The sequence below is a fragment of the Drosophila santomea genome, chromosome 3R, assembly GCF_016746245.2.
Source record: "Drosophila santomea strain STO CAGO 1482 chromosome 3R, Prin_Dsan_1.1, whole genome shotgun sequence".
NCBI classification, from domain to species: domain Eukaryota; kingdom Metazoa; phylum Arthropoda; class Insecta; order Diptera; family Drosophilidae; genus Drosophila; species Drosophila santomea.
In genome coordinates, this window is record NC_053019.2 from 8208808 (window position 1) to 8229457 (window position 20650).

The window sequence follows — 20650 nt, forward strand, 5'->3', positions numbered from 1 at the left end:
TGCGATAAGCCAGGCGCCTTAAATCGTAAAATTCCTTTTGTACATTTTTTTTGGTTGCACAAGCTAATCGTAAACTGTTCAGAAAATCATTTTTAAATTGGCGCTCAATAGTTGTACGTTATCGATTGATTTTCAGGGCTACCTGTCACAAGAACAGATACAGCTATCGATAGGCAGGTATTTACAGGGATTTTTTAGTGATAAACCAAAGCAGTCTTTTCGGAGTCTTTTTCCACGGAAGCTGTTAATTAAATGAAGTTAATTTAGGTGCACAAAGCAGTGGCTGTAATTAAAACGGTTTCTCTGAAGGTAAACAGTACCTCTTACGTGAAATGCAGTTCTTAAAACGTGAAAATTATCAAGTGAAACGCGTCAAATTCCTGAGATTTGCCTATTTTGGCAATACCCGTTGTTGTTTTTGTGCTGCGATAGCGCTGCGCAGATCGTCTTCTTGGCTGCAAATCAACCGGATTTGGCTAGAAAGCCGCCAAGCGAACAGAGCTTTAAGCCAGAAGCCACAGATTGATCATTTCTATATGTTTTTGCAGTGTTTCGCTCGCCGTGATCTGAGAACGACGTAGACCAGGTGCAACAGGTGCCATTCGCAAGTGAAAGCCAGTTGAAAGAAACTAAAAAGAAAAGTCCACAGAATGCCGCCCGTGCAGTAAGCAGAATGTTCCGCCCCAGTTTCTCAACATCCTTGGCTTCGAAACGCCCACCTATTGCATCATTTGGCAGCTCAAAAGCCATCCTTATCCAATCGCATAAACTCGCATTTCGCAAACCACTACGAAATATAACTATTTAAGGCTAGCAATGCCAATCATTCATGCCCTCATTCAGCGTTAACCCTCCGCCAGCGATGCGGGCGCTTTGGACCCCCATTCAATGCAATTTTCCTGCCAGATGTTTACTCCATCGATGACGTCATGGCCACATTCAAATTTATTTTTAAACGCCGCCACTTGAGCGTGCCTGTGTGTGTGAGCGCGTGTCTGTGTATTGTTTACTATTCGCTTGTGCGTGTGAGTTCGTCGGATTTGATTATGATGACTGGGTCGCTTTTGTGTTGGCGGCAAACCCAATTCGAATTGGAAGCTAGAATTTCCAACCCATTTTGGACTACTAAAGGAGAGCGACTATATTTTTGAAATGATGAACTGCGCCAGGGAAAGAAAATCATATTCGTAATATTCGATGAATTTGAATTATAAAACAAGAAAGAACGCTATAGTCGAGTTCCCCGACTATCTGATACCCGTTACTCAGATAGTGAAAGTGCGAAGGAGAGTCTTCAACACTGACAGTTTTTGGCGGTTTGTGGGCGTTAGAGTGGGCGTGGCAAAAAGTTTTCTTGCAAGTCGATAGAAATTTACAAAAATGATACAAAAATGACAAAATATCAAAACATTTTTCAAAACTGTGGGCGTGGCAGCTTTGGGCGGTTTGTGGGCGTTAGAGTGGGCGTGGCAAAAAGTTTTTAACAAATCGATAGAAATTTACAAGACCAATACAGAAATGAAAAAATATTTAAACATTTTTCAAAAGTGTGGGCGTGGCAGTTTTGTGCGGTTTGTGGGCGTTAGAGTGGGCGTGGCAGCATGATTCGACAAACTTGCGCTGCGTCTATGTCCCTGGAGTCAGTATGCCTAATCTCAACTTTCTAGCTTTTGTAGTTCCTGAGATCTCGACGTTCATACGGACAGACAGACTGACAGACGGACGGACGGACAGACGGACGGACAGACGGACATGGCCAAATCGACTCGGCTATTGATCCTGATCAAGAATATATATGTATACTTTATATGGTCGGAAACGCTTCCTTCTGCCTGTTACATACTTTTCAACGAATCTAGTATACCCTTTTACTCTACGAGTAACGGGTATAATTAGAATCCAAATAAAAAAGCGAACTGACAGCTACCAATATACACATTTTTTAAATTGTGCTGCTGTTTTTAATGTTGGATTACCAAATAGTGATTGATTTTTCTCCAGCTTAACGCGAATCTGATAACTTGTATATATATGTGTATGTATATCTACCTCTTACGAAACGATATCTCACCAAGTCATCACATCTGCAGCGTACCACGCTTGATATCCAACTGCCATGCGAAACCCTCTGTAATGAAAGCTGAACGACCACGGAATGCCAGAAAGCTTTTTGGCTGCGCATTCGAAGGAAATATGATTCAGCCAGCGTCAACAGAGCCGGCAGGCGATAAGTCTCATTGTTTTGTCCAGTTTCTCACTTCACGCCCTGCCTTAAAGTCGTTTTTCTTTGCGCTCAAGCTATAACCATGATGTACTCCAAGGCTGAAGTGTAATTGCCTTTAAAATGGTTAGTTTTTAACACCAACTAATCTCTATTCTTCTCCTGAATTCACAGAGTCCAGGCAGCGAACATGTCGCTGAGTGCAATGCATTGCACGCGATGCGCCGACGGCTTCGAGCCCACTGAGAAGATTGTCAACTCCAATGGAGAACTCTGGCACACACAGTGCTTTGTGTAAGTAAATTGAAATGAATTTGTTAAAATAATACGCTTATTAATTCACCATTTCCAGATGTGCCCAGTGCTTCCGACCCTTCCAGGATGGCATATTCTACGAGTTCGAGGGCCGCAAGTACTGTGAACGCGACTTTCACGTGCTCTTCGCTCCCTGCTGCAACAAGTGCGGCGAGTTCGTCATCGGACGGGTCATCAAGGCCATGTCAGCTAGCTGGCATCCACAGTGCTTCCGCTGCCAATTGTGCGCCAAGGAGCTGGCTGATTGCGGGTTCATCAAGAACCAGAACCGCGCCTTGTGCCACGAGTGCAATGCCAAGGTGAAGGCGGAGATTACCGGCCGCTATGTATGCCAAAAATGCCAGTAAGTTTCAACGGCTCTTTGAGTGAGAACATGTTGCTAATTTAACTTCTTTTCAGCGGCCTCATCGACGAGGAGCCTTTGCGTTTCCGGGGTGAAGTGTACCACGGCTATCACTTCAGTTGCACGGCCTGCGGCACCGAGTTGGATTCCACTGCTCGGGAAGTCAAGAGCCGGCCAGGATTGGCTGCTAACGATATGGTGGGTTTCAAACAAATTAACCAAATTATATATGAAAAGCACATAAATATTTAATTATTTCTCTACAGAACGAGCTCTATTGTCTGCGTTGTCACGATAAAATGGGCATTCCCATATGTGGCGCCTGTCGTCGGCCGATTGAGGAGAGGGTGGTTACGGCGCTCGGAAAGCACTGGCATGTGGAGCATTTCGTTTGCGCCAAGTGCGAGAAGCCCTTCTTGGGTCACCGCCATTACGAGAAGCGGGGATTGGCCTACTGCGAGACGCACTATCATCAGCTGTTTGGCAACCTGTGCTTCGTCTGCAACCAGGTTATTGGAGGCGATGGTGAGTAACTTAATTGATTTATTTTTTGGGCTTATTTATTTCACTTTTTCTATTATGCCTACAGTTTTCACTGCCTTGAACAAGGCATGGTGTGTGCACCACTTTGCGTGCTCAGTGTGTGACACAAAGATGACACAAAAGTCAAAATTCTACGAGTACGACGAGAAGCCAGTGTGCAAAAAGTGCTATGACCGGTTTCCGAACGAACTGAGACGACGTCTGCGAACCGCCCACGAGATGACAATGAAAAAGAACACCTAATGACTTAGACAGAGTCTTAGATCCACACCAAACAGTGCCTTTGTCGTTGTAGACCCGCTTCCACTACCATTTTTAACATTTCAGAACCTAAAACCAAACAAACTAAAACCTTTTGTGGATGTCTTTTCAATCTGTTCTAATCCTGTTGTGTGAATTTCAATTGTAAATCGTAAATCAACGGCATCAATAGTTAGGGAACATAACATTGTGTATTAACAGCCTTTAACGTTGTTATTTTATTGAATTTTATTTATATATAAATGTTTTTAAAATCATCAAACGAAATGCTTATTCGGAATTCCATCGTAGTGAGTTTGCCCAGACTTAGTTGTGGTGTACAGACAAGCTCAGCAGCTTCTGAATTAGACTTCGCGATTTAATTACGGCTATATGGTTGAGATAGTTGACACTTTCTATATGAACCAGCTGATGAACCTTCAAGGCCTCCGACAGATAGGAAATCTGTGCCGCATTCAGTTTGTGCGGGAATTCTGTAAAGTTATTGTTTTAATATTATACTCCAATTAAAGTGTGTAATATTCAAACCATCAATCACGCAAAGGTTTGTGGCACAGGGAGTGTTGAGGTCTGACGGAAAGCGACGTATATCCGTCTCAGTTATGTCCTCTACGTTTGTGTAATCCAGGTACATTACTCGGTACTTTGTCTGCTGCTGTGGAACAACTATAATCTGTTCCACTTTGCCGCGATACCAGGAACCCTCAAATCGGGCAAGCACATATTCCCTGAGCCTTTTTTAAAAATGATCATGAAAAATATCTTACATTGGGACAAAATAATAAGTATGAATATTCTTACACTGGCTTATACGGTTGGCAATCTGTAATTTCTGATAAGCGAGAGTGCAAGGTGGAAAATTCGGAGGCGTAGTTGCTGTCAAAAGCCCCAAAAATTCCACGATTTTTTTTTGAACTGTCCACAATGAAAACATCAATGCCTTCCTTAGTTTCAATGGAAAATCTACGCAGCTCAAAAGGCTAATAATACATGTGTAAATCCATTTTAATGTAAATTAATAATATATACTCACAGGTTTTAGCACAGGTTCGATTTTCGGCATTACAATTTCATTTTCTTGAGCGCTAGTTTTATAGATGGAGAGAAGTTCCAATTGTTCTTTAATATTTGGAAATTCTATTGGATAGTTAGTTTTTGATGATAAGCACTGTGTTAAGAACTGTTTTATGTCTTGATCCTTTGGTTTTGATGCAGTGGTCGGAGTAGTTTTAGTTTCCCTATAAGCGGGGAATGCGGGTTTATTCTCATCTTTAAAGCCCACTTCATTATATGAGGCTCCTTCAGTACCCGGTTCTATATTTTTATTATCTGTAGCAGTGACCTTTCCATTATCGTTTCGAGCATCAGTAGAATATATTTGTATATTTGCATCCTTGGTGCTTTGTCGGGAAAGCAAATGTTCACTAACAATTTCTCTTGGATCTAACTTATTGATACCCTGATCAATAATCCTCTTAATAAGATCATTCTTTAAATGGTCATCAGGGACGGTATTTTTCTCTCTTTCATATGCATCGCTCATTATCTGAGGATCAATCTGTGGCTTTAGTTGATCAACTTTATCGGAATCGTATATAGATTCCTGTCCTGTTAGATGAACATGCTGCTTAAGTGTGTCCTTATTTTTGTCGCACGCATTCTGTTCTTCGGGTTTCTGTAATATTTTTTGACCCATGGTTTCAGCTGATTGAGACACAGCCTGAGAACTTTCGACTGCAGAAATTGTAATGGCTTGATCAACTTGTGAAGGTTGAGGACCATCTGAGGAATATGACGTCTCATACTTAACGCCAGAATGTGGACTTCCTAACGACTTCATATTGCCGATAAATGCTCTTATCTTTTCATTGACCGAAGAATTAAACAACGTGTCCACTAGGTCCACGTAGTAACATCCAGGGCTCTTTATATAGGTTAGCATATATTTCATACCCACGAATTGCGAGTGGAAGGCAATGACTTCATTGGAAAAGTCATAGTTCAATACGTTCTTAAGCTGCACCAGTCGAAGGAAACAAGGCAGAGATAATAACTCAAAACTTATAGCCTTTAAATCGGAAGAAGTTATAGGCTTTACGATTCCAAGATCAACCAATAATAAGCAGTACTTTTGTTTACCGGATTTCAACACCCTTGCTCGCCAATATTTGTCATTATGACGAGCTAGGCAGAATCCAACTGGTGGTGGATTATTTATTTTATGCAAATTCTTAGCTGTGGTATTAACCTGTGAAGATACAACAGTTTTTAATTCGAAATAGTCGTGTTAATATGTGTTTTAATGTTTCAAAATTAGATGTTTCATTAAAAGTAGTATTTACTAGGTATCCTATTAGCAAATCGCTTTACATGTAAAGCTATTTGTTTTATATTCGTTTTCATAACATGCTATAAGGCACGTACATACATATTTATGTATTTGAATTCGATTCTAAGAGTTTCCTTGAAATTTCGAGAATTTACTCTATGCATACAAACCTGTTGGCAAACTCGGACAAATGCTGTGTCTGCAGATTCGCTGGCATCGCGAATATAGCAGCGATTACTGGATGAGAATGCAGCAATGTATACCACACCACCGCTGGGCGGCATGTTCGCATTTGGCGGAGAAATGGTTTTCTGTTTTCCATTGGTATCGTTGTTTCTCGAGGAGATGCTATTGGATGTATGAAGAGGAATGGGAACATCATTATTGGCTGCAGTAAGCCTGATACTGTCGGCATTATCGCACTTCAGATCCGGAATAATGGCTGATCGATTGATGGGGAGTGGCGACGCCTCGACTGCTGATTTATCAGCACTAACCGAACAGGACCCCTCTAAAGTTGTTTCCCCGTCGCTCTGGAACACGTTATATGCATTGGGATAAACCAACGCGGGCAGCGGGATGCAGATGTAACGATGACGTAGCCAATCCTCTCGCTGACAGTCCTTGGAACAGTAGAAGTCCCCGCAGCGCTGACAGATCCTTTCCGCTGCGACTGCGCAATGTACGCATTTTCCTTTGGCTTTCGCAAGCTGAATTACATTATATTTTTTTGGTGTTTGAATTCTTTTTTAAAAGTCTATTCTTACTTGAGCACCGGCAACTGCATTTTGTGCCTGCATGATTTCGCACTTTATTTCCGACCAAGAAGAAGGAGTTTTTCAACGTCAAAGCTCCAATTATAACACTGAAGTCCCACAATGTTACCAGATACTGAAATCCGATTAACGGAGCATTAAAATGTACTTAGAAATACAGTTTTCCCACTTATCTAAGTGAATGTTACAACGTAACATTTGGAATAAGTAAAGTTAAAATACATTAATTTTTTGGCTGTTTATTTAAATATATACACGTTCGTTAATTACTATCATATGCTTTAAAAAAATAATTTTCTCTAAATGTGTGGTTCAGTGTAATCAGCTGTTTGGTTGCTTATCGGTGCAAGTTTTATCGATAATTGTGGTAGCTCCATTTGATTTGGCAGTTCAATTTTTAAACATTTATTAACGAAAATGTCGCAACCATCTAGTGAATTGCATTGCCGAGTTTGCCTTAAACAGGATGAACTCCTGGTGGACATCTATGAGACCGTGGAGGAGATGCAAGTGGACCTGTGCACCTTGTTGGAAACGTGTGGCGGCATAAAGGTGAGTCTTTAAGTCTTTATCGCTGTAAGTTTATAAATTCGACGATATATTTCCAATTGTTCTTATCAGGTAGACCGCAGAGATGTGCAGCCAATGTATTTATGCCAGGAGTGCACCAACGAGCTTCTCATCGCCGCCAAGTTTCGCAAAAAGTGCGCGGACGCCGAGAAGTTACGCGATAGGGCTCCCGAGATAAGAATGGACACATCAGAACTCCTGGCTTCAGAGGAAATAATTATTATTGATCCCAGCGATTATATTGGACAGCCCTCCGCCGTGGAGGATCCCGAAAAGGAACCTATTGAAGTCTCACGCTGGAACTGCCAGCACTGTGGCGCTGTTTTCCAGCAATCGGAAGTACTGCGTCGGCACATCCAAAAAGTCCATGCTTCAGTAACTATTATTGACTGTGAAGAGTGTAGGAGATTCTTTACGAAACTGGGTAGCTACCAGGGCCACAGTTGCTCCCATTCCAAGGCCCCTAAAGGTGAGCACGAGTGCCTGGAATGTGGTAAGTGCCTGCAATCCGCCTCTAGTCTGGCAAGCCACATTCGTTTGCACAGCGACGAAAGGCCCTTTACTTGTGACCAGTGCCCCAAGACCTTCAGGACAAATGGAGCAGTGGAAGCTCATCAGAGGCGCCACAAGCAGGTTATGCAGCACAAGTGCCCACACTGCGGACGCGGATTTGTGGAATCTAGCAACCTGCGACGCCATATAGTTGCCAGGCACACAGAGGAACGTCCGCATCTGTGCAACTTCTGTCAGCGCAGTTTCTCCAGGGTCTATATGCTGGAGCTCCATCTCCGTACACACACTGGCGAAAGACCCTATGCCTGCAAGCATTGTGACAAACGTTTTGCCCAGCTGGGTGTCCTCAGGAGTCACGAGCGGATCCATACCGGCGAACGCCTGCACCGCTGTCAAGTGTGCGAAAAGACTTTTACACGAGCGGGACAGCTCCGAAAGCACGAGATGCGTCACGAAACCGGACAGTGATGAGCTTTACCGCTCCGATTTTGGCCAAAGCAAATCAGCGAGGTAATAGATATCTATGCCAAGGCTTGTGGACGGGCCGAGTCTTGGGCACCAGACACACCGATTTATAACGCTCATCTTACGGGGGATAAGCATCAGGACACCGTCCGCTACAGTTGGCCTCTGTGACTGGAGACTGTTATTTGCGAAAAAGGAGCTTTGGTAGGTTTTGAATGCGTACTTACTGCTGTTCTTTGTTACTAAACACCATTCCGGAATTCATTTTCCAGCATTGTCTTCCTGCTTAAATGGAACTATGGCCAGCAACACAGTAGCGCAATAATTGGACAGCCTGTTATTTGACATCTGAAAACCCATGATTCCATTGTCATTGTTCTTTCAAATTGTATCATTATAAAGACTCAAGGCCATATAAAGCTTGCAGTTTTTGTACAATTGAATCTCTTTCGAATTATAATTTAAATTAAATTGATAAATCAGTTTGGCTTCAGAAATCTTTCAATTCTAACGACCCAAAAACACACTATTCAATCGGTATTGCTTTTTCAGATTTTTTATTGCATGCAGGTAAGAGTTAGTAATGTTTCTTTTTGTAATTGGTTGACATTTGCTTTGACTTGCAATTATCCTAAAAGTTACAACAAGTGACGCAGTTATATGCTATATATATCCGTATAATGTAAGATGTATATCGCGTTTGCATGGTATATTCTTTAGATGAATTTAAATTATAATTGAACAGACAAACGTGTACTCGTAAATAACTAGGCTGAGAGCACGAATTGTCGTTTGATTTTTATTTCCATATCTAACCCGCTCTCGGGGCATCTTCGAACCTATTTGTACAGTAATGTGTATGTATATTTATACTCGTATATGGTTGTATTTATAAATATGGTTAGTCATCTTTTGATTTGATTTTCATGCAGTTTCGAGTAATTGGCTTAATTTAACTACCGGTAAATTACGAAATTAGTTTAGTTCTTCGGGTTCTATTCCTCGTATGGCTCAATTCTCTTTGGGCTTGCTTCGGGTCGTATCTTTGTCTTCCATTATGGCGGCGGGATAGCTGCACTTGCTCCACATCTACATCGGATTCGGGTTCGGGTTCGGGTTCAGGTTCGATAAGAGGGTCTTGATCAGAATCGAAGGTAGGGGTCGGGTCGTTTACTTTTTGGTTTGGGGGTCACTTATTCTACAAAAGCGTCGCCTCTGGGTAAACGGAAATGCGAAAAAATCGATTTATTATCTAGGTGGGGGCAAATGGCTGGTCAACAGGTGAGAAACAGGTGCATAACTGGGTGCCCATTGTTCCTGTCTACAGCGCTGATCCCTGCTCTATCTTTCGCTGATACTTACGCGCCTGGACGCTCAGATCGTCAAGGAGTAGTTCGCTGGAGGACTTGGATCGCTTGGGGAAGATCAGTGCTTTGCGGAGGGGTGTCACATGGGCAATGGCCACCTGGGAGCGGGATTGTGGCTTGGGCGGTGGCCTTGGCGCTCGTTTCTGCTTGTGAGAGGGCTTTCTCAGCTGCTGGACAAAGGACTTACTAACGGTGGAGCCTCTATTGAAGTCCTCTGTCTTGTTGAGCGCCCCATCGGCAGCATACTTCTGTAGCGTCCTGCTGTCCTGCGACTTCAAACGCTCGAAGAGATTGGTGAGTGTGCGGGAGCGAGGCGGCGATGGAGCCGTATACTTGTTCAGGTTCAATTGGGGCGTGCTGTGTTTGGGCGTTCGCCCAGCCCCCATTCCCGCACTGGCGGTGGGCGTGGTCGAGGCCGTTTGCGCTCGGCTGGCAAACACCTCGTCATCAAGTTCGCTCAGGCTGACCAGCATATGCTCGTCCTCGAAGAGATCATCGGTATTGGTCTGCGTCTGTGTGCCCTTGTCATCCTCGTTCTCGTCATCGTAGCAGGAGAATATCTCATCAAAAGCCGCATTCACAATGAACGACTCGTCCTGCAACTCATCATTATCCTCGAGGCTGCCGTGTCTTCGCAGGGTGCCGAACAAGTTCTTGCGATAGTCCTCGAAAGTGGACTGCTGCAGTTGCTCCCGCGAGCGATCCACTCGCTGGGATGGCTGCCAAAAGCTGGAGGCCAGTGTTTGGGTGCTGCAACTGTTGGTCAAAACCCCCTCGTGCATGGTTGGCTGCTTTTGTGGCTGCGACTGTGTTCGTGAGCGTGCGATTTGCTGATGTTGCAGGTGTGGCTCGTGTTGCTGCTGCAGTTGTTGCTGCTGCTGCAAACGCTGGCGGTGCAATTGTTGCACCAGCCGCTGGCGCATCTCCTGCGAGCGGCGCTTCAGCTGGCTGTACTTGCTTTGGGTGGTGGTGCCGCCGTTGGCCTCATACTTACTCAGCTCCCGCTCCGGATGGCGATCCTCCTCCTCCGCCAGGCGACGTTGCAGGGCCAGCGTTTCGAACGTGTGCACCACACTGCCCACGTGAGTGTTGATCTCGGGTATGCCCAGATCTCCGCTAAATAGATCCGCATTGCGTCTGGTCAGCGTCTTGGTGGCATGCCCATGCCCGGGGGCGTGGCAGTGACGCAGGGGCGGCACTGGGCAGCTGGAATCGGAGGGATAATGCTCGAGGAACTCACAGGAATCCTGCTGCCAGAGCAGGTTGCCCAGTTCGTCGTGACCGCTGCTTCTGGCCTGGGAACTCGACTGGAGGTGTTGGAAGCAGTGTGGTTTTGTGGTGTGTCGATGTTGTTGTTGTTGTTGATGTTGTTGTGTGGTTTGAGTTGAGTTGTTGGCAGATATTTCAAGCAATTCGTTAATGAAACAAATAAACAAAATCTGATTAGCCGAGTTGGGGGCAAAACACGGTCTGCTTTTGGGTGCTTAGTTGGTGGCTGGTGAGCTTTTTTTGGGTTTTACGGTTTTTTTTTTCAATTTTTGGCTTAAGGGGTCAGGGGTCAGGAAGTGGTGGGCCTGGCTTAAGTCTACAATAGATGTAACTAGTTTCATACGCTTATACATTCTATATACACAATTAACAATAAGCTGCATATGCCATCTCAATGGTCTTTCAATTGCCTTCTGACATTCGCTACGAACTAAATTAGTTTATAGAGACTATTATTCGAAAACAACAAAATGCCCAAACAGTTGGCACTCGAAAACACTTATCTCCTCCCAAGCCTTTTGTGTGAATGCGGCAGCTGTAAAAATGCCAGGAATCCTCTTCCGGCAGCCGCAAAGTCAAGTCTGCATTGCAATCAAGAATGCATCTTGTAGATCAAAATTCTGTTTTGCGAATTCGCCCAATCAAGTGAATACTTTCAACCATTTGGCAAACACACATGTACGAGTGTGAGTCTGTGGGTGTGTGCGTTCATTTAATGCAGGTATTTAGTGGGTGTCCCGAAAATGCTCCCGAATTCAGATTCGCGATTACTCGATAAATATATATCTTATTTCAGTTCTATTCATTAAAAGTGCAAAATTCAATTAAACCAATGTAATCAAAACCTGTCCAATTAAGTGAATGGATAGGAATGTTGGGGGTATTTTTCATTTAGCTAAGCCTTTCTACCAATTTAATTATAATAACTGAATATATATTAATAGGAAACACTCATTAGGCCATATTTTCTGCTCGTAATTCAATATATGGTAAAATCTCAAGTTTTAATTTTTTGTGAGCCAGATCTACATTTTACAAAAGAGATATAACAAAAATTTAAATTAGTTTCAATTTAGTGAGGAAAATATGAGTTCGACTGCTACTTTTGGGACACCCTCAACCCTCCGTGGTAGTTACTGTGTGTGTGTGTGTGCTGGTGTCTAATAGTAGTTATTATCAAATGGTAGGCTATCACTGGAGCTGGAGTAGTGCTGCTGCTGCTGCGGTGGTAGCGGCAACACCTGGTTGCCGCAACCGTTGCGCTTGGCTGACTTGCTGTTGCCGCTGCACTTTGGCGGCTGCAGCTGCGGTTGCTGTTGCTGTTGATGTTGCTGCTGCTGCTTGTGCAGGACCTTGAAGTCGTCCTGTGACTTGCTGCTGCTGCCCTTCGAGCCGTGCTTGCCGTTCTTGTGCCCCTTGCCGTGCTTGGTGTGCTTCAGGCTGTGGTGTTGCTGCTGCTGCAGCTGATGCTGCTGATGCTGCTGCTGCTGATGTTGCTGCTGCACGTGCGGGTGGCTGTAGCGATCGCTGCCGTGCTGCGGATGGTAGTGGTGCTCGATGTGGGCTATGTTGCTGCTGCTGTGGTAGTGCTGATGCTGCTGGTGCGGCAGATGCTGCTGGTTGTGGTTGCTGTTGTCGCTGGCGGTGCCGCTGCTGCCGTAGCTGTAGATCTGCGACTTGGACTGGCTGCGCAACGGCTGCTGCTGCATGGTGGCCACACTGTAGTGGTCCAGGCTGTCGAAGGTCTGCAGATAGTGCGGATTGATCTGGGTGCAGTAGTCGCCGCCAGTGTTGTTCGTCTGCTTGCGGTCCAGGGTGTTGCGTGCGTGGCTGCCGGGATGCTGCTGGTAGCTCAAGTGTTGGTAGTGCGACTCCTGTTGCTGCTGCTGCTGTTTGGCGCCGTTTTTCATGGGCAGCGGGGGCGGCTGAGGGGACTTTCTGTGACCGCTCGACTTGAAGCTGTTGTTGCCACTGTGCAGGGTCAGGCTGTTGTTGCTGTTGCTGTTGTTGCTGTTGCTGTGGCTGCTGCTGCTGCAGTCGGACTTCGTCTTGATGGCCACAAAAGTGTTGGGCAACGGCGGCAGCAGAGGCGGCGTACCGGTGGGCGTGGCTATCGTGGTCGAGGGCGAGCTGGCCCCGCCCACGTCCCGTTCCCGCTCGCGCTACGCGATGTGATGACCACCAAATGTTCGAAGTACCGGAACGCTCTGATTTTTGTGGTGTTTTTTTTCGGGGGGTTGTTGTTGGTTGTTGGTGGTGGTGTTGTGGTTGTCGAGTGGGTGGTGTTTTGGTGGGTGGTTCACATTACAATTGTGGTGTGCGTGTGTTGGTTAAATGCGCATTTTGGTTGGTTGGTTGGTTGGTTGTTGTTATCGGAAAATGAAATGTCAGAGCGTAAAAAGAGACGAAAAAGGAAAAGAGTAGACACTTATCATATAAGTTGTGTATGATATAAGTATTTAAATATTTTTGCTTAAGAAGAGTATACGTAGGTGTCGTGGTGTGAGTGTTAGTGTTCGGTATTCTTTGGGGGAATCGGGAAGTGCGTCCGTTGACATTTGTCTTTACTGTGTTTATTGGTCACTAACCGATGGACGGTTCAGTTGGTAATACATATATATATATAGCTAAGCTCGACTCACGTACAGGTGCTAGGAGAGGTATAAAAGTAGGTTGTATATTCGTGCATTCGCGGACTACATTAATATTTACACAATCTAGGTGCGCAATCTTATCCAGATCTTGGCCAGCGCCCTGTGAGCTTCAAGACAATTAATGTGCAAAACGTTCCACTTAAATTAGGGATAGCTGCAGGTGCTTTTCGGGAGTAAACTCGTTGGGGATTTCATGCAAGGATGCAGTTGCAGGCGAGCGGGGGTAAAGGCTAATTGGCGAGCGAAAACTTATTAAATTTAGCTGCAAGTTAAGCGATGGCACACCCACACACAGTTACACATGCATATAACGCTAATTAACCAGGCTAATTTGGAAAAAAGCGAGCTCCAAGTTTGCATTAAGTTAAGTTAAACGAAGTTGTCGCATTTAAGGACTTTTCGTGACTTCTGTTTGAGGCTGCGTGGTAGGTAATTTTTACATTAAATTAAACAAGTTTCCGCCCCGCGACTTCAGTGAGCGCAACTGTTCTCTTATATTCTTTTACCCTAGCAGCCTCCTTCTGTCTGAGGAGCACTGTAAATGCACTTTATGCATAGTCAATAACGCACTCACATACGCATACACACACACACACACACACATACATGAAAGCGGTAGTGGAAAAGAAGCCTGGGGTTTGGGGGTTAAAGAAAACTTTCAGTTGCTCACTCAATGCACTCTCAAAGACACTACAGGGTGCACTCGTCGAGCAACTTGGCTCAACGGAAAAGTTGACAGGCATTGACATAATTTTACGCGCCATGACGACTTGAAGGAGCCGCAGGATGTGTCTGCATGTCGAAGTGCTCGAGGGCCACACCCGACTGCTGCTGGCATTGCATCAGCATTTTCTGCATCATTTAGTTACTGCTACACTCGCAATTTGATGGAAATTTAATAGACCTGCCACATAATTGCGGCTAATGATGGATGACTGCGAATCGAAGACCATCTGCTGCCCAAAGAAAGTCCACAAAAAAATCTGAGAGCGGCGGAACAGCGGTAGCAACATCATCAACAGCAGCCGGAAATGGGGAAATGGGATGGGAATGGGAACGGTAATGGGATCAGGAATGGGTGCGCTCGGCGGAAGTTCAACTCAGTGCCACAAAAATTTGAAAACTTTGTAAACAAAACTTTGAACTCGGCACTTTTGCTGCTGGCGCGAAACGAAACGAAAAACATCAGGCGACGATCCGCAGGACCTTTAGGATAAAAATGGCTGAGCATCCGCCCTCACCACCTCTTCCTCTTCCTCACCCTCCCTTCTCCCGTTTGTCAACTGCACAAAGTTTTCCACACGGCAAATGGTAACTGAACTTGCTCGAAACTTGGACGAGAACGACGACAGGCACTGGAGTTCAACTGGAATCCACTCTGCATACAACAACAAAGGCGTTCATCAATTGTCCGGCGGATGTTGAGTTCAGCCGGAGAGGAATCTGGTTTCCAGACTTGAAAGGGGGTTCCTCCAGCAGAGAGGGACCAGAGATGCAGATACAGAGTGAGCGGTGACAGCGACAACGACAACGACAGTTGCAGCCAGACTTCCGCTAAGCTCGGCTGCATCCGCCCTCCCAATCACAGAACTTACTAGCCGCCAATTTACACGGAACAAAAATCACCACAAGTAACCACTAATCCAAGAAGAATTCCATTTTATGTACTGAGCAATTCATTACAAATTTGCCGATGTTCTAGAACATGATCATAGAATCATAGCATTAACTTCATTTTTCATAATAAGTTTATCAACCTTTTCAAGCTTTTCTCCCAGTGCACACCCACACCGATCAATGCTAACTGCACTTCAAAAATGGCTTCTATCTGCCATACACAACACTACAAAATCCAAATGGCGAGGAAAAAAAGTAAATTCAAACGAATTTCCTTTTGTAAATATTACTTTGTGCTGTTCTCGAAGAATGGGAAGATGGTCCGGCTCGCTCTGCGTTTCATTTCAAGCAAATGATACAAGTTTTCCCCGAAGCTGCTGCTGCCCACCGCCCACCACACCCACCCACTTTTCCCACCCCCTTTACAAGTCCACACGCACAGCTGTGTTGTTGTTGTGCTTTGTGCACTATTGTAATAACTATCTCGGCGAGTGTTTGAAATGCGTTTACCGAAAACTTTTACGGCTCTGCCGCTGCGAAAGTGCAAGAATGTTTACGGGTTTCTTTCTTTTCTTACGGAATTTGTGTGGGTGGGGCTGGGCTGTCACTTTCTTATTTCAGATTTAAATAAAATTGCACGTTGCTGAAGTGCATAAGAGATGCCCAAAATAGTTGGCAGTGCAAATAATATTGCACATACTTCTCGTTGGACTGCAAACACAGCGTAATAGTTTTGAATTATATTATTTTTCATCTATATAACCCGTTTTATTTAGTATTTTCAATATTATTTCAGTTAAAATTTTTAATTGTACACTACAAATTTAGTTTACGTTTTGAAATATTAATGATGCATTATATACCTACTACATTTCACTAAAAACCCGAAAAAGTACACAAAAGTACGCAGTAGTTATGCATAATTTAGCACATTGCATTTTAAATAATTGGTATTTTTTTTGGATTGTCGGTTTTAGATAGATCTCCATTTGTCGTTCTGCATAAGAGGTGCCCAAAAAAGTATGCAACGCTTTATTCGCGCGACGCAAACATCGCGCATACGCCCCGTTGTAAATACGCATTAATGGCCCATAAAAGATAGCATATTGAAGTAGTAATTGTCGAAACCCAAATCACGCCATAAATTACCGAAATGTATGCCCGAAAAATATGCACGGCGAGCGCAGTTTAATTAAATGATTAACACAGATATTTACAGCACGGGACCGTAGGAAAAAAGGTCCCTCGCACCTGCGATGACTTCCGCTTTCACGTCGCACACGAACACGGGTCAACAGGAAATACATGTTGTGGCCGTGTCGCTCTCATCACCCACCTTCCCGCCTATAAACTGTTTTTGGCCGCTATCCCCTTTATGCGTGTATGTATCTTCTGTATATACCGGTATCCCAGTGTCCTGGGCAACGGTCAATTGCTTTGCTTAAACAGTCGACAGTCGGCGGTTTGGCCTGCGTTTGTTTTGTTTGCTGATTGCGCAAATATTTGCGCAGGCATTAAACGCAGAATTGATGGCCAAACGGGACCGTGCCACTGCCGTGACCGGAGTCCGGCCGCAATATAAATTTAAATATTAACGCCCCGACTTAACGTCGATGAGTCGCCATGGCCATCGCCATCGTCGTAGTCCTGAGTCCTGAGTTTTGAGCCTTCGTAGTCCCCTGTCTGTAGGTATTTTTGGTTCAGCCTCCGTCTGACTTCTTGACCAAAGTGAAAGGCAAACGTTTGCCTTAATGTTAACAGCCTCGTTACTTTTTATTGCACGCACCGCGCCAACTTAGAGGTTGAGGGAAAGCCAAAAATTTTCTGTGTGGTCATTACCGCACGGGCAGCCGAAGAAAAAAAAGGTACCAAAATTGTGATTATGAACACAAATTTGCGCTTAAATTGCGGGCGTTTCCTCTCGCTTCTGTTGGTTAAGGCGTTGGCGCTTTTTATTAAAAACCGCCAAGTCATTAAATTTTATTACAAGTTTAATTTTTCAATAAGGCCGCATAAACGGAAGCGAAGGCTAATCCAAACATGGTATCTGAGCCAAAGGTTGCGGTTTTTAGTGCAGTTAAAAGGGATTGAATGATTTTAGCCCTTTTTGGAAACAAGTTAATAATGTGATCTAGTTTATTATTATATTCAATGTGGTTTGTTTTAAGGACGCTGACGAGTGCTTCGAATTTTCAGTTTCGCCTAATAGGGCATTTTCAAACTGTTTATTACTAAGGATTCACTCAAATTTGACCCGGACCATTTAATTTATTTGGCTTCAGTTCACGTAAATAAAAAGTTTTAGATTCGTTGAAAGCTCTTTAACAAGTATTTTGCAGGAAATGTAACCGCAGTGCCACTTTCAAAATGTCACAAAGGCAAGCCAACGTTTATGATTTAATCCCGCTCTGCTGCATTTGTAGTTGTATTGTAAAGTGACTATATTAAGCGCAGTTTAGACACACACATGCACAGCATCAACGCACAGGTGTGCGGATGTGATGATGCCGAAAGGTGAAAAAGTCGAGACAAAGGGGTCCGTGTTTGAGTTAGTTATACGGCCACTAGCTGTGTATATTTACTATTTTACGTGGCCAGCCGTCAGAGAGAAAGGCGGGCCCGTAAAATTCAAATTTCATGTGTTGTGTTTGCCCGAAGAAAATTAAAAAATAAAATGCACCTGCAAACGCAGAGCTGTACACGCACACATAAATTACATTTATAGTGGTACAGCCGGCGGAAACTTTACTTTTCCATGGAGCATGCCATTTATGACATCCGCGCTAAAGTGCCGAAAAAAAAATTTGAGGCAAGGAGTAGAGAAGCTACGGCAACGCATAAAAAGCATATTAAATGCCATTTGCCTTCGCCGTTGTTCGTCGCCTTTGTCTTGAAAGCCCTGTAAGACTATGGACTATGGCTCGAAACCAGAATTTGCGGCGTAGCCAGAGATTCCAGACTCCAGAAATCTTGGGGGGGGCGAGAAAAGTATGGAATAATCTGTAGTCTCTGGAGACTGGGGCATTTTGTTTGTCATCTTTTAATGGCGCAATTAGAGCGCACAGAATGCGTTTACTGAAATCTGAGCGGCGGCTGCTGCTGCTGCTGCTGCCACTGCCAGGCGTCATAAAGGATTTTTAATAATAGCGCCAAATTACAATAGACAACAAAACCCCTTACACTCACACTTACATAGCCCCGCACTCACACTCGCGCACAATCGCAAACACATGGCAGCAAATTGCGTATACGGCGTGTGGCACTTTGAAACAAAAACCGAACCACGACAATGCAAGGTTCGGCGATGGGCGTGGCAGTTGTCTGCCAAGGCGAGTTCGAATCGCTGTTTGTTGTTAGCTGTAATTTGATGCGCCATTGTTTTCCTTAATCCCACTGCACCAGCCATTTTCCTCTTTGAATGCCCCGCTTTTCCACGGCTTTTCCCTGTCAGTTGAGATTCTTTTTGCCACTACGTTTAGTTTTCGCTTCCAAGCCATTGCTATGCAATTTCGGGCACCGCCTTGAGGATAATTTATGCGCGCATTGTTTCTTCATTTTGCGTGGCTTGTCATTAGGTCGCAGGGCAGGTGGAGGGCGGTGGGCGTAGGGCGTAGGGTAATGGGCGATGGGCGGTGGTGTCAAAAGTGGCTGCACTGCAGCAGCTGCAGGAATTTATGGTCTCCGAGTTGTTTTGTTCACGTGGCCTGTGGCCCAGAATTAAACTTTCCTGCCGCCACGTCATCTCTGCTGGAATTCAAATTGTTTTCTGATTCTAGGACAGAACTCATTGCCAAATGGCTGAATTAAGCTCTTTAAGACGATGGGCATTCGACTGGCTCGATGAACTCGATGCGGAAATGCACACGCAATAATTTACGACTTCGGGGAGAGTAGGGAATGCTGAAGATAGGGCGGTAGTGCAACATAAATCCATTTTGGGAAATTTATGGAGCATTGAACTTATAACGAAATACAATAAAATCTGCATGCGGCTCGACAAATGCAGCGAAAACTCGAGCTCTCCGACGGAAATAACGGAGCAGAAAAATAATAAAATTTATTAATTCCGGAGCATTGGGCTGCAGTTACCTCTTAGGCAATAAAAATATTTCTCAAAACGAAGTTTTAAATTATTTGTATAACATATATATAACATTGTCTATTTCTCGTCTAGTTTTCCAATTGTTGTTTTAGTAATATTTACTTTAATATAACAGCATAAAAAAATACTTGGCTTGTTTTTATTGCCTTTATAGGGTACTACTGCGCCTCGTCTCCATTGAATGGGATAATAATTTTCCATGGCATTTTCCACGCTCGAGTAGCAGCAGGCAAATGTCGTGGGAGGACGCAAAAGAAGTCCAGCAGAAGACATAATAAAATTAATGCTGGGGCATTATGTGTTCTTTCCCGGACTCGAGACCGTTCGCCTGTGTGTCTTTGTTTCTGTGTGTCTAGGTCCTGTAGACGTGTGTTTGTCAATGCAATGAGCCATTAAAGCGCCGTTGAAGGAGGGGCTCACACATAACGAGGCCATAAGAAGGCAATGACGTAAGAGTCAACTATCGAAGGGAATAAATCATATCAGGCCTTATTCAGGTCGCTTCCCACTTAAGCCCTGTCTTGAGTTGAATGCATAACAGAATGCGATATTTATGGAATTCTTCTGGCAGCTTTCATCAGTACTTACGCTGTTTCGGCAACCGAAAGACGTTGCTGTATGCCTGATAGCTCACAAGGCGCTTTCCCATCTAGAAAATCTCTAATATGCCTACTCTAAAAACACCAGATAGATAGTTTCAATCAAAACGGTGCGGAGTGCAACGAGCTTTAAATAGTATTAGTTTGTATTATTTGTGCAAGATTGGTGCAAAAACGGTGAGAGAGACAGTCTGGTGAAATCATAATGCAAGGTGAAAACTTATAAATTCTGATAATTAAAGCGAAATGAACTGGGCCAATGCAGAAAAACAGCTTTAAACAAGGCACAACAACGAACGGGCGACAGACAGAGACAGATAGAGACACAGAGTGAGATGGAATCGATAATAATAAAAAATTATAATTTCCATTTATGGCTGCAGGTGAAATACTTAATTCAATTTCAGTCAATTTATGTTTATTTTTTTTTGCTAGCTAAAATATTTGAAATTGCAATTAACTGAAACGCAAAAAGTATGTACGTATAGTTTAAAAACTTTTTCTCTCTCCAACTAGTTGGAAACAGCACGAAAAAAAAGCTAAAACGAAGTCGGTTGTTGCCGTATGTAAATTACTTTTGGGGGTGCGAGGACGAGGTGGTGCACATCTGAAGCTCTAAGGGCTAAGAGTGTTAAAATGCACGGGTAATTATGCTTGGCTTAGAGGCTATGACAACAAAAGTGTTTAAAAAATTTACAGTTGTAGG

General features: G+C 44.1%; 4 protein-coding genes and 1 pseudogene across 8 annotated transcripts; 2 read left to right on the forward strand and 3 right to left on the reverse strand.

The window, feature by feature from the left end:
• The first annotated feature begins 193 nt into the window (after window positions 1–193).
• LOC120451852 (LIM and senescent cell antigen-like-containing domain protein 1) lies at window positions 194–3945 on the forward strand. 3 transcript variants are annotated; one of them, XM_039635844.1, is made up of 7 exons: window positions 199–309; window positions 549–664; window positions 2396–2515; window positions 2574–2879; window positions 2936–3077; window positions 3146–3404; window positions 3469–3945. In XM_039635844.1, the coding sequence occupies exons 2-7, from the start codon at window positions 651–653 to the stop codon at window positions 3663–3665; spliced, it is 1038 nt and encodes a 345-aa protein (XP_039491778.1). In that variant the 5' UTR covers window positions 199–309; window positions 549–650; the 3' UTR covers window positions 3666–3945. The 3 variants fall into 3 exon arrangements, with proteins under 3 accessions (XP_039491779.1, XP_039491778.1, XP_039491777.1); XM_039635845.1 differs by lacking the exon at window positions 549–664 and having other exon boundaries at window positions 194–309; XM_039635843.2 differs by lacking the exons at window positions 199–309; window positions 549–664 and adding an exon at window positions 2174–2329.
• On the reverse strand, window positions 3894–6901 carry LOC120451851. 2 transcript variants are annotated; one of them, XM_039635842.1, is made up of 7 exons: window positions 6780–6901; window positions 6436–6722; window positions 6183–6360; window positions 4717–5931; window positions 4485–4663; window positions 4212–4417; window positions 3894–4156 (listed from the first exon to the last, which is right to left on the reverse strand). In XM_039635842.1, the coding sequence occupies exons 1-7, from the start codon at window positions 6810–6812 to the stop codon at window positions 3990–3992; spliced, it is 2265 nt and encodes a 754-aa protein (XP_039491776.1). In that variant the 5' UTR covers window positions 6813–6901; the 3' UTR covers window positions 3894–3989. The 2 variants fall into 2 exon arrangements, with proteins under 2 accessions (XP_039491776.1, XP_039491775.1); XM_039635841.1 differs by having other exon boundaries at window positions 6183–6722.
• A 180-nt stretch (window positions 6902–7081) lies between these two features.
• Window positions 7082–8741, forward strand: LOC120454250 (zinc finger protein 239). 2 transcript variants are annotated; one of them, XM_039639376.2, is made up of 4 exons: window positions 7130–7155; window positions 7223–7340; window positions 7410–8540; window positions 8609–8741. In XM_039639376.2, the coding sequence occupies exons 2-3, from the start codon at window positions 7293–7295 to the stop codon at window positions 8337–8339; spliced, it is 978 nt and encodes a 325-aa protein (XP_039495310.1). In that variant the 5' UTR covers window positions 7130–7155; window positions 7223–7292; the 3' UTR covers window positions 8340–8540; window positions 8609–8741. The 2 variants fall into 2 exon arrangements, with proteins under 2 accessions (XP_039495309.1, XP_039495310.1); XM_039639375.2 differs by having other exon boundaries at window positions 7082–7340.
• A 144-nt stretch (window positions 8742–8885) lies between these two features.
• LOC120454251 lies at window positions 8886–11157 on the reverse strand. The gene has a single exon (XM_039639377.2). It carries the CDS (start codon window positions 10624–10626, stop codon window positions 9658–9660), a length of 969 nt encoding a protein of 322 aa, XP_039495311.1. The 5' UTR covers window positions 10627–11157; the 3' UTR covers window positions 8886–9657.
• A 9-nt stretch (window positions 11158–11166) lies between these two features.
• The window catches only part of LOC120454248, a 71503-nt pseudogene continuing 62019 nt past the window's right edge, over window positions 11167–20650 (reverse strand).

Bases quoted from the DNA above. Each gene is read 5' to 3' on its own strand.
- LOC120451851 (XM_039635841.1), bottom strand. From the start codon at position 6,812: ATGCAGGCACAAAATGCAGTTGCCGGTGCTCAA. The intron at 5,932-6,182 runs GTTTGTATGCAT...GTATCTTCACAG, and splicing joins TTGTCCGAGTTTGCCAACAG to GTTAATACCACAGCTAAGAA. The intron at 4,157-4,211 runs GTTTGAATATTA...ATAACTTTACAG, and splicing joins AAACCTTTGCGTGATTGATG to AATTCCCGCACAAACTGAAT.
- LOC120454251 (XM_039639377.2), bottom strand. From the start codon at position 10,626: ATGCGCCAGCGGCTGGTGCAACAATTGCACCGCCAGCGTTTGCAGCAG.
- LOC120451852 (XM_039635843.2), top strand. From the start codon at position 2,307: ATGATGTACTCCAAGGCTGAAGT. The intron at 2,880-2,935 runs GTAAGTTTCAAC...ACTTCTTTTCAG, and splicing joins TATGTATGCCAAAAATGCCA to CGGCCTCATCGACGAGGAGC. The intron at 3,405-3,468 runs GTGAGTAACTTA...TTATGCCTACAG, and splicing joins CCAGGTTATTGGAGGCGATG to TTTTCACTGCCTTGAACAAG.
- LOC120454250 (XM_039639375.2), top strand. From the start codon at position 7,206: ATGTCGCAACCATCTAGTGAATTGCATTGCCGAGTTTGCCTTAAACAG. The intron at 7,341-7,409 runs GTGAGTCTTTAA...TGTTCTTATCAG, and splicing joins AAACGTGTGGCGGCATAAAG to GTAGACCGCAGAGATGTGCA.